A 10158-nucleotide genomic window follows, 5' to 3' on the forward strand; every position below is an offset into this window, starting at 1 on the left:
GGGGGCTGTGTATGTGTCTGTGGCTTGCTTGGTGTGTGTTGAACGGAGGCAGTGCTCCGGATGAGGTCCTGTGATCGACCACGTCTTCTGTCCTGCTCACTCCGTCTCCTGCCCTCCTCTTTGCTGCAGCACCGACTATCCTCACTGATGTTTCTCCGGAGTCAAAGGTGATGGAGGAGGAAATCTTTGGACCGGTCCTCCCCATTCTGACCGTGAAGAACGTGGACGAAGCCATTGAGTTCATCAACCGTCGGGAGAAGCCCCTTGCCCTGTACGTCTTCTCCAACAACAAGAAGGTGGGTCTGGGCTGTGCTCCCTCACGGAGGCATCTCTGCGCAGTTTGATCCTGAACGTGGCCAGCCCCAGGCACGGCTCCCCCCAGGGCCCGTGTCGACTCCTCTTTGCTTGTGAATCGTAGCGTTTGCCTCACGGGGGACCACGAGTGTCCCGAGAGCTGTTGGAGGCTCCCAGTCTCCTGGTTCTGTTGTGCCAGCTCAGGAATTTAGGTCAGGGCTTTGCCCTGACACAACAGCCCCAGGCAGTTCGGGTGGGAGGGCTGTGGAGCACCCTGGGCTCCGGCTGATGCGCAGCAGCCTCCGACCTGTCCCGCTGAGATGGAGCCTTTTCACTTCGTGTCTGTTCCAGCTGGGTGGATCTTGTGCTTAAGTAATGTAAACCTGGCCTCTCTCAAGGGACAAAGCACAGCCTGTCCCCCCCACAAAGGGGGATGCAAGCATCACCTTGACACCCACCTGCTCTGGTAAATGCCATGGTGTTGGTGGCCCGTCTTGATTTCCCTCTGTTCTGTGCCATCTCTCATTCGTGGTAGCTGACCAGACGGGTGATATCGGAGACCTCCAGTGGCGGCATGACAGCCAATGACATCTTCAAGCACTCTGTGGTTCCGGATCTGCCCTTCGGCGGTGTGGGTAAGTCCCTGCTCCATCCCGTACACCTGGTTTCAGTCTCCCAGCAGCAGCTTCTGACCCAGGTGCCGTCTCGCCCGCTTGGCAGTTCAGGAACCTTCAGCTGCATTTTCCCATTATTTTCACTGGTGGATTCCTTTGTAAAAAGGCTCATTAGTGGTTGGAGCAGTGTTGGTGCCAGTGGGAGAGGAAAACCCTCTGGCACATCTGTCTGCAGCTCCAGTCCTCCTGTGCCGGGGCGTGGGATGAAGTTGCCTGTGGCCAAGCAGCTGGTTGAGTTTCCACGGTCACTGTCAGGCTCATGGCTTTGTGGCCGAGACAGCCTGGCTGTGGGTAGAGGGCTGAGATCTTGGGTGTTTCTGATGGCAGGTTATGTCCCACTGCTTGAAATAATAGACCCTGTTGCTCCTGTCCCCGACCCCAGTGTAAATTTTGTGGGAGAAGCAGGACTGGCCCTGGGGAGGAGAGGGCTGGTGCCATTAACATTTCAAGGGTGGATGCACACAACCAGCCTGAGCACCAGTTCAAGGCAGTGAGCAGGTCCTCACTTATTTCTGGGTAGTTATTAAAGCTGCTCTTTGCTTCTCTGCCCTTGGGGAGCAGAGCAGCTGCTCCAGGTGTGAGAAGCACCGCGACCAAGCTTTCCCTGTGTCCTGAGGGCTGCCACACAGAATTTAAGAAATGCAACTGTCACCATGCATGGTGTGACCTGCCTGGGTTGTGTCCCTCAGGCAACAGCGGGATAGGCACCTACCATGGCAAGGTAGACCTTCTCCCACCGCCGCGCCTGCTTGATCAGGGACCTGAAGATGGAGGTTGTGAACAAACTCCGGTACCCACCTGGCAGCCAGAAGAAGGTGGATTGGGCCAAGTTCTTCCTCTTGAAGCGGTTTAACAAGGGCCAAATTGGACTGGTCATCTTCGCCCTGCTGGGGATTGTGGCAGCGGTGGTGGCAAAGGTGAGCTTTGGCTCTCTGCTGTCCGCGTGAGTGCATGTTCCCAGCTCTGTCCCCTGAGCCCCACCTGGTCTCAGCCTCCATCGCCCTGTTGCCTCGGGCTCTGCTCCCTCCCTGTGGGACTCAGCCTTGTTTCTGTGCCTCTCCAGATGGTGTCCCCTGGATGAGAGGGGTGATCAGCCGTCAGCAGCACACCGGACCTGTAACCCGCCACTCACTCCTTGCAGTCCTAGTGCTGAACATTTTTTTGCTGCAATTTCTTTTCTTCCAAGGCAGCCAATGCGCTGAAGAGGTAGAAGCAAATGAAACGCACCTAAAGCAGAGAAGCTCCGAGCTGGAGGCTCCGGCTCCTGCTGAAACGTGGGAATCGATCCAGACCTACACCATTGGTCATGCCTCAGCAGTGAGTGGCAGCACGTAGGAGGAGGCAGCATCTGCCCTGCTTTGCAAACAGGAGCCCATCTAAAAGCTCTTGGGAACGGGGGAATCGTTTGTCACAAGGGTATCAACAGGCTCAGTAACGACTGGCTTTGTTTTATCTACGTAACGTCTCATGTGATCCCCATAGAAAGCTGTCTCATACCAGCAATAAGCCTAACAAAATGTGGGTCTTATTGATGGGGACAGTCCAGGCTGGTTGTCCCCAGCAGCCTGCCCAGAGCAGAGGGAAAGAGCCTCTAAGAACCTGCAGCATCCCATCCTTGAAAGGACTCAAGACCGAACGGGTGATGTCTTGTTGCAGGGGAAACCACCTTTAGCCATCCAAAGTGTGCAAAGGCTACCTGAGGTGACAGCAGAGGCTTTTTGAGCTGTGGCCGCACTCTGCTCCAAGGACTCGAGGAGTGCCAGGGACCACTGCACTGCTGGTGCGCTGCATTTGGGGCTGCTGGGGGCAATGACAGGGGCATTGCTGCAACCAGAGTCCCAGGTCTGGGGAAGTCCTTGGCCAGAGTGGCTGAGCAGCCAGCCATCTCGTCTGTAATTGAATTTCAATGTTTTTATTGATTTACTGGTAGTATTTTACCTCCAGACTTGTAACTGAAAGCTGACCTTGAGCCTTGCTGAATAAAACCTTTGTTTTACTGTGAAGGCCACCTGGGGCAGAGCAGGACCCATGTGTCCCAGCCTCCTGCACGGGCTGCAGCCCCCAGCGTCAGATGTTTCCCTGCTCCAGCCTGAGCCCTGCCCTCAGCCTCCACCCAAAGGAGCCAGCTCGAGTCCAGCTGGGTTTATTCTTTATTTGGCATTTGTCACGGAGCAGTGGTGTGAGCCGGGCTGTGCTCGGCTCCGGTTGGCGGGTGATAGCCGGCAGCACGGGCTGGGGGGGGGTTACCCGCACGTTCGGTTCTGCGTCGGGCAGCCCAGAGCAGCATTTTGGGTGTTGGAGCAGCTGCGGGGCCCATTCCCGAGCGATGTCTGAGCAGATGCTGCCAAATGCTGATGGGGGCCCTTTGGCTCCCATGGGACAGGCATGTGCTGGATTCTTTCGCTGGCCAGTCTGTGCTTTGTACGTCCATCCGTCAAGAGGGGCTTTCACCCCCAAAGCAAAGTCCCCAGAGTCCCTGGTGTTAGTCAGTGTTTGCTGGTCGTCAGCTTTATGACAATGCCGAGCGCAAGTACTGCGACGGCTGCAGCCACTGCCAGCGCGCGCCGGATGATCAGCTCCTTGGTGGCCACGGCGGTGGCCGGAGGGGACGTGGCAGGCGTGGCTTCCTGGGGCTCCAGCTGGTACGTCGGTCCCTCTATCCTGGTGATGCCTGTGAGCATGACGCCGTTCTGCGCATCCACTCCCGCTGCAAGAGAACGGGGCAGCGTCGCTGAGGGCTTTTGGGGGGATTGAGGTGTTTCTTGGGAGGGTTTTGTCTGAGGTCTGAAAGCACATTACGAGCAGCCCAGAGCATGGAGATGCCCAGCCCTCAATGGAGCTTTGGTGGGACCTGGTGACTGCAAGGTGAGAACTGCCCAGGGTGCCCCATCCCTCCAGGTCATCCCCCTGCCAGCCTCCGTCACCCTCCCGAGCCCACCCTTGTAATTACTCTTTTCCCAGTAACTGAGGGCATCACCAGCACTGCGCTGCACCCCCATTTCCTGGGCTTGTTCCTGGCTTATGTGACTCCTTGGGGACCCTTTCCACACCCAAACCCAGCACCGCGCGCAGTGCCCGGCTCCCGCATCCCGCCGTGTGCAGCTCCTGGCCATACCTACGCACCCCCGCACTGCCATGGCGGGGGGGTAATCGTGGGGCGGTGGGGCTGGCCCCACACCAGAGTGAAGCGCCTTGCAGGAGGGTTCGGGGCCCGGGTTCAGCTCTTCCGGCAGAGGCTGGGTCACTCCTGCGCGGTGCTGAGCCTGGGGGAGGGAACGTGCTGGGTTTAGCTGGCAGTGCATGGTGTGGGAAATCCCCACCGAGCAGAGCCAACATGTTGCCTCTCACGGGGTTTGTCTGGCTGGAAATGGCACTGTGTAGCTGAAAGATGCCCAAAATGAGAGATGCTGGCTGGTGGAAACCCTGGAGCTGTTGGGGCACAAGGTGATGCTCAGGGCTGCAGGGTTGAGGTAGCCTCGGTCACCCCGTCTGCTTTGTGCTTCATGTCCCCAACCAAGGGTGGCACCAGGCGCAGAGGAAAACCTTGAGGCCATTGAGTGCACGTGTGGGAGGGAACCGAGTACAGGGACATGGCTGCGGTCACGGGAGCACTGGGTTTTGCTGGGGGCACTGGAGAACAGCCCTGGGCAGCACTGGCCCGTGGGATCAAGCCCGTGATGCTGAGTCATCCCGCTGCGATCCCAGCCAAGGCACTGAGGACCTTCCCACTGGCAGGGCGCGATGCTGTGGGCGCGCGGGTTACCTCCTCGGCCGCCTTCCTCCAGTCCATACGGGAGATGTAGGCGATGAAGCAGGTGCAGAGGATGAAGACGGAGACGAGCATGCTGAGCCAGAGGCCTGCAGAGGGCACGCCGGTGTGAGCTGGGTGCCATGGCCGGAGCAAACCCAACTGAGATGGCATCTCGGGACAGTGAGTCAAGAAAGGGGATGTCACTGAGGTCAGCAGGGACACGGGGATGGGGCACCCACACGTGGGTGCCTGCTGCGGGGCTGCCCAGCAGACCTGGCAGTGGTTGCTTTTTCCCAGTATAATTAAAAGCTCTCAGTAGTTGCAGGGGCCACCCCAGTGTGTCCAGTCCCCAGCCAGGTAGAAGGGCAGAGCCAGGTGAGAGAGTCATGGCGAGCCATCGGTGGAGCTGGGGGGAGCCGCATCTACCCGCGGGGGATTTGGGGGCACGCAGAGCTGCATGCCCGGGGGTGGGTACCTATGACGCCGATCCTGGCCACGAAGAGCAGCACGGCTCCCAGGGGCAGACCCACACCATAGTAGCTCACGGCGTTGAGGATGGCACCGAATTTCTGCTTGCCTATGCCTCTGAGCACCCCGCTGCAGGTGCCCTGCCGGGGAGAGGGAGAGGGGCTGGGGCCAGGGCCGGGAGCGCCGCCTTGGCCAGATTCGGGGCTCTGCCGCTGCCTGGGGGCTGGTGAACCAGCCTGGTGATGAAACAGCTCCCCGCCTCTGCCCGGTTATTCCTGTGTCCTTGCCCGGTCCTGTGGGTCAGCATTTCTTTGTGCACTTGGTGTTTTCTAAGGGGTGACCCCAGGAGCTCTGCAGGGTCCCAGTGCATGTGCCGGTGCCCACCCGCAGCCTGAGGGACCCCCAACTGACCGACCTGCGATTCTGCTGCTCAGCACCGAGGTCCCCTACCAAAAGTAGCAGCATCCCCAGGGACTTACACACATGGCTTCAAACAAGTGGAAGACAATGTAGACAGGTATGACCCAGGCCACCAAGTCAACGATCTCCCTGGGGACAGAGAAGAGCCAATGATCGCTTTTGGGAACCAACCTCTGCACGCTGGGGCCGGGAGCCGGCGGCACTCACTTGTCGCTGGTGAAGATGTATCCCAGCATGTCCTTTGTGGCAGCTAAAATGACCCCCACAGCTATGCAAAAAACCCCTGAAAAACAGAGCAAAGTGCTGAGCCTGGCCCGGCCGTGACGGGGAGCTCGGGAGCAGCCAAAGGGAGAGAGCAGGGGACACCGGTGTGTGCCGCGGGCAAAGAACTACAAACGTTCCCTGCTCCTGCTGTGCCTGGAAGGAGCCCCGGCAAAGGCTTCCTGGCGCGCGGGCTGCCTGACCTGTGCAGAGCAGGCTGGTGGAGGAGGATCTCTTGGCCGTCTCGACGTCGCCAGCGCCCAGCGCGTTCCCCACCTGCACGCTGGCGGCCCTGCCGAGCCCCCAGGGGGTCTGTAAACACAGGGCTGAGGCTCGCATGTGCATCAGGGTAACGGGGCCATCGCAGAGAGCGGAATAACCACCCAGCAGAGAGGGAGACAGAGTTCAGGATTTAATTTAAAACATCTCCGTAGGAGGGATAGGCAGGAGGAGGGAGAGGCTTAAGCGCAGAGGGGGAAGATGGAGATTTGCTGGAGCTGATTTTTGCTGGGTGTCTGTACTGGACTGTCCCTAGGGAGCCCTGGTCGGAAATAATAACCCCCAGCCCTTACCATGAAAGCGACAACGGACACCTCGTAGATGATGGACTGGGCAGAGAGCTCTATGACGCTCAGCAGGCCTGGGGGAGAGGAGCGGGTCAGCTCTGGGTTCAGGCGCCCGGTGGAGAGCCGCTCTCAGCCCCCACGACTGCCGTGGATGCCGCTCTGGGTCACAACTCCCCCTCTCCACTGACCTATCAAGAAGCTCCCGATTTCGTAGGTCCACCACTCGATGCACGTCATGAGCATGCTGGGGACAGCCAGGGAGGTGAAGCTGTCCCACTCCAGCAGGCACTCGCTGGACCAGCCTGCAGAGAGAAGAAATGTCACCTGATGGATGACCAGACTGGCCATGTTACATCCTCGAGAGCACCCGAGGCAGCTGGAGGTGCCATTCCTGTTTGCAGAGCCACCAGGACAATGCTCCTCAGCTCCATAGGACCTCCAGCAGCAGAGCGTGCATGTACGAGCTCTGCTGATGCCATCCTATGGGCCGCAGAGCGGTGCAACCCTCAGCTCATTCCTCCCAGAGCAGAGTGTCTAAGGACAACCTCGTGCCTGTGTCTGTGCTCATCCGGCTTCGGGCCTGAACCCTACAAAGCCTCAGCAGAAAGTCTCATTTCTCCAGAATTAATGTTTACTGCCCAGTGCGGTGCTCTGCCAACGCTTGCGCATGATGTGCTGCCACCAAAGCAGCACAGCGTTCCCGGGGCGTACCGGGCTGAGGTTAATATTTCACCATCAGGACTAACAGAATTCACTTGATAGAAGTGGTGGAAGATTCATGAACACTCATGTAAAGCGGGACCCAGAGGGAGATGCCCTTACCTCCCCAGGTCTTCACGTGGAGTTTCTTGCCTATAATATACAGGAACAAGAAAACGGTTTGTGAATACTGAGCAATGGTGTTGGCCCAGGCAGAGCCCCTGGAAAGGAAATGAGAAAGGTTGTCGGCATCCTGCTCACGCCTCCCCGGCTTGGGGTGCCAGAGCGTAACGTCCCGCCATGCCCCTGCAAGCGCCGGATGCTCGGCCGCGCCTGGTGGTGCTGACGTCCTTGAAAAGTCCCTTGCCGTTGCCAGGTGTTGCGTTTTCCCCTCCGTGGGACGTGGGCGCTACTCACGTGATGCCCCAGTGGAGCACGTAGAGGAAGATGCAGTTTGTGATCACGTTGACGACGTTGCCAATGATCCCACTCAGCACCAGCGGCCACATGATCATCTGCAAAGAGGAGGAGATGGGGGCTACGGCACCTTCACAAAAGCTTCGGGAGAGAGGTGTGAAGGTCCCTGCCAGCCCTGTGCTCAGCGGCTTTCCCAGCCAAAAAATAAGCTTCTGATGATGTCGCCTGCTTGGAAAATGAGTGTGTTGGAGGTAAATCCCTGACGAGGGGAAGTGTGAAGGGAGGTCCATCAGGCAGATGGATGCAACTGGCTGTGGGATGGGGTGATCTCCAGGGTCAGAGCTGCTCCGGGGCACCTGGGCAGTGGTGGGGATAAAAGCTGTCTTGCCACCGGGAACAGTGAGCACAAAAACCCCAGGTGCGTGGTCGAGGGGAGCCCTGGGCCGGGCTGAACCGGGTGAGGCTGACCCCTCCCGGTGGGTGCGAGGGCAGCAGGACCCACCTGGTTCTGCAGGTATCTTGTCTCCAGGTTATACAGAAAAACCGCCTGAAAAGGAAATTGGTGGATGAGATGAGGCCAGGACTGAGCAGGGGCTGTGCTGCTGTGGTAGAAAATAGGAGCAGGATGGCCGGTCCCCGTGTGTGGCCAGCATCCAGGGTGCCCACAGGGACTCACCGGGAGAGCAGGGACAAACGCCATCACGTAGCGCTGGGTTAACCTGGGGGGGCACGAGAGGTACGGTCAGCGAGGGGCCATGGCCACCGTCCCCCCAGCCCTGCCATGCCAGGGAGGGACGAGGCAGTGGTGTCTGGGCCACAGGACCACCCGACCTGGAGACCTCGGGGTCCTGGCGGATAAGGAGCAGGAACTGCTCGATGTTGATGAGGATGGCACAGCAGGGAAAGCAGCAGAGCAGGAGGATGAGGGTGGCACGCTGCAGGATCACCCCCACGCGCAGCAGGTTCTTGCTGCCATAGGTCTGCAAGGCGAGAGGACAGTGAGCTCTGCTGCGCTGGCAGCACGCTGGTGCTGGGGGGGACAGGGACCCCACAGAGCATGGAGCAGCCCTGACCACCCGGGAAGGATTTGGTATTTTAAGGGGAGCACAGAGCTCCCTGTTATGGGGGACAAGCTTCACAGGTGCAGCCGGGGTGCAGTGCAGCACCTGGGCAGCATCAGCTGATGCCGGAAAACCCCGTGTCTCCAGGACAAGCACCAGCATCTCGTACCCACCTGCGATATCAAGGTGTCACATGCTGAAGACAAACCATAACCTACAGAGATGGCAGTAACATTTATAACCTGGAAACAGGAGATTAAAAAAAAAAAAGAGCATATGAGCATTTTAGGTAGGGAGAGGGGCTAAAAGGAAAAGCGGGAGTCTGAAATCTCCTCTGTCCTTGTCCGCCTCCGTTCCCACATCCCATCCCAGCGTCAGCTGGTGGGAGCTGGTGCCTGGCGGCGGGGCAGCCCCCGGGAATGCTTACAGCGATGGCCAGCGTGACAGAGGCCAGCTCGACCTTGCCCAGGTGGCCGCAGAATATGGAGCTGACGAGATGTATCAGGAAGATCAGCAGCTGGATCAGGATCTAAGTGTGGGGAAGAGGAGAGGCGAAGGTCAGAGACGGAGGTGATCAGAGGCGGCCGTTCTGGGGGGAGATGTCCAGCTGAGTGCATATAACCAGTCAAGCAACCCCATCCCCCTGAAATGTGAGGTGAAGCTGATCTGAGGTTTCAAGCCCCTTGACAGGTGTTTAGCAGCACTCCAGGTCCGTCTTCTCCGGGAGCTCTTGGAGGTTTTATGTCAGCTGGGCTCCGCTGGCTGAGGGACCCACTCCCCAGGGTGTCTGCGGCATTGGGCTGCGGTTGCAGCCACCCCTGCGCGCCAGCGCTCTCCTCCCGGGGTCCTTACCAGCGGCCCCGCCAGCACCAGCAGCTTCTTTGCATCCTCCCAAAAGTTGCCCGGGACCAGGCGCTGAAGCCAGCGGCGTTTCTTCCCACAGCTGCCGGGTGCGAGATCGTGCCGGCCGGTGGCCATCGCCTCGCTGAAGCCGTTCTCCTCGGGGAGGTTCGCCTGCTTCATGCTGCTGCTCTGCCAGGGGAGTGAAACAACCCTCTTCCTCCGCGCTCTGTTAAAATCACCCTGCCAGGGTGAGCAATGTGTAACCACAGTGGGGTGAACTTCAGCCGGGGCCGGCCAAGCCAACCGCATGCTCCCTGCTGTCGGCAGCTGCGCCGGCGATAGGAAGTGCAGGCAGTGGGTCAGGGCAGGGCACGGAGCTGGAGAGCCCAGTGAGGGTCCTGTGCACCACTGTAAGCAGCGCGGAAGGGCCCGGTCGTGCGGTGCAAAGTGCTTGCTGCCTGCCCCAAGCCAGTGTAGGGACTGAGTCTTCCCAAATCGCTCCCGAAAGCCCTCCTACCTCTCTCCTGCTTTGCCGCAGCTCTGCCGGCTGGTGGGCTGGAGGGTCATCCTCCTCTTCCAGCAGCGATGGAGGATTCATGGGTCCGTGTGCGGTCTCTGGTGAGCTGCCGCCGGCAGTGGCGGGGCTGCTGCCCGTCTCGGCCCCTCTCATCGCAGCGCGGCGGCGGCCAAGACAAGCCGGCCCC

At 59.4% G+C, this 10158-nt stretch overlaps 2 protein-coding genes across 2 annotated transcripts in view; one reads left to right on the plus strand and one right to left on the minus strand.

Moving 5' to 3' along the window:
• The window catches only part of LOC103898011 (fatty aldehyde dehydrogenase-like), a 3728-nt gene extending 1624 nt beyond the window's left edge, over positions 1-2104 (plus strand). Inside the window, 5 exon segments of the mRNA XM_009278196.1 lie at positions 130-296; positions 830-929; positions 1658-1691; positions 1693-1885; positions 2032-2104. Coding sequence (XP_009276471.1) covers positions 130-296; positions 830-929; positions 1658-1691; positions 1693-1885; positions 2032-2049 — 512 coding nt within the window. The 3' untranslated portion in view covers positions 2050-2104.
• Positions 2105-3152: 1048 nt separating this feature from the next.
• On the minus strand, positions 3153-10088 carry LOC103898012 (multidrug and toxin extrusion protein 1). The gene is made up of 18 exons (XM_009278197.2): positions 9972-10088; positions 9464-9694; positions 9039-9140; positions 8785-8853; positions 8382-8530; positions 8227-8269; positions 8053-8097; positions 7551-7648; positions 7257-7354; positions 6623-6736; positions 6441-6508; positions 6072-6180; positions 5815-5890; positions 5667-5736; positions 5195-5327; positions 4732-4826; positions 4084-4231; positions 3153-3675 (listed from the first exon to the last, which is right to left on the minus strand). The coding sequence occupies exons 1-18, from the start codon at positions 10050-10052 to the stop codon at positions 3455-3457; spliced, it is 1950 nt and encodes a 649-aa protein (XP_009276472.2). The 5' UTR covers positions 10053-10088; the 3' UTR covers positions 3153-3454.
• Positions 10089-10158: the final 70 nt, after the last annotated feature.

The sequence above is a fragment of the Aptenodytes forsteri genome, unplaced genomic scaffold (genome assembly GCF_000699145.1).
Source record: "Aptenodytes forsteri isolate BGI_AS27 unplaced genomic scaffold, ASM69914v1 Scaffold66, whole genome shotgun sequence".
NCBI classification, from domain to species: Eukaryota; Metazoa; Chordata; class Aves; order Sphenisciformes; family Spheniscidae; genus Aptenodytes; species Aptenodytes forsteri.

Coding starts and splice junctions, on each gene's coding strand:
- LOC103898012 (XM_009278197.2), bottom strand. CDS start 10,052: ATGAATCCTCCATCGCTGCTGGAAGAGGAGGATGACCCTCCAGCCCAC. Junction 6,737..7,256: donor CCACGTGAAGACCTGGGGAG/GTAAGGGCATCT, acceptor TTCTCTCTGCAG/GCTGGTCCAGCGAGTGCCTG. Junction 5,328..5,666: donor ACTTGTTTGAAGCCATGTGT/GTAAGTCCCTGG, acceptor TCTCCCCGGCAG/GGCACCTGCAGCGGGGTGCT.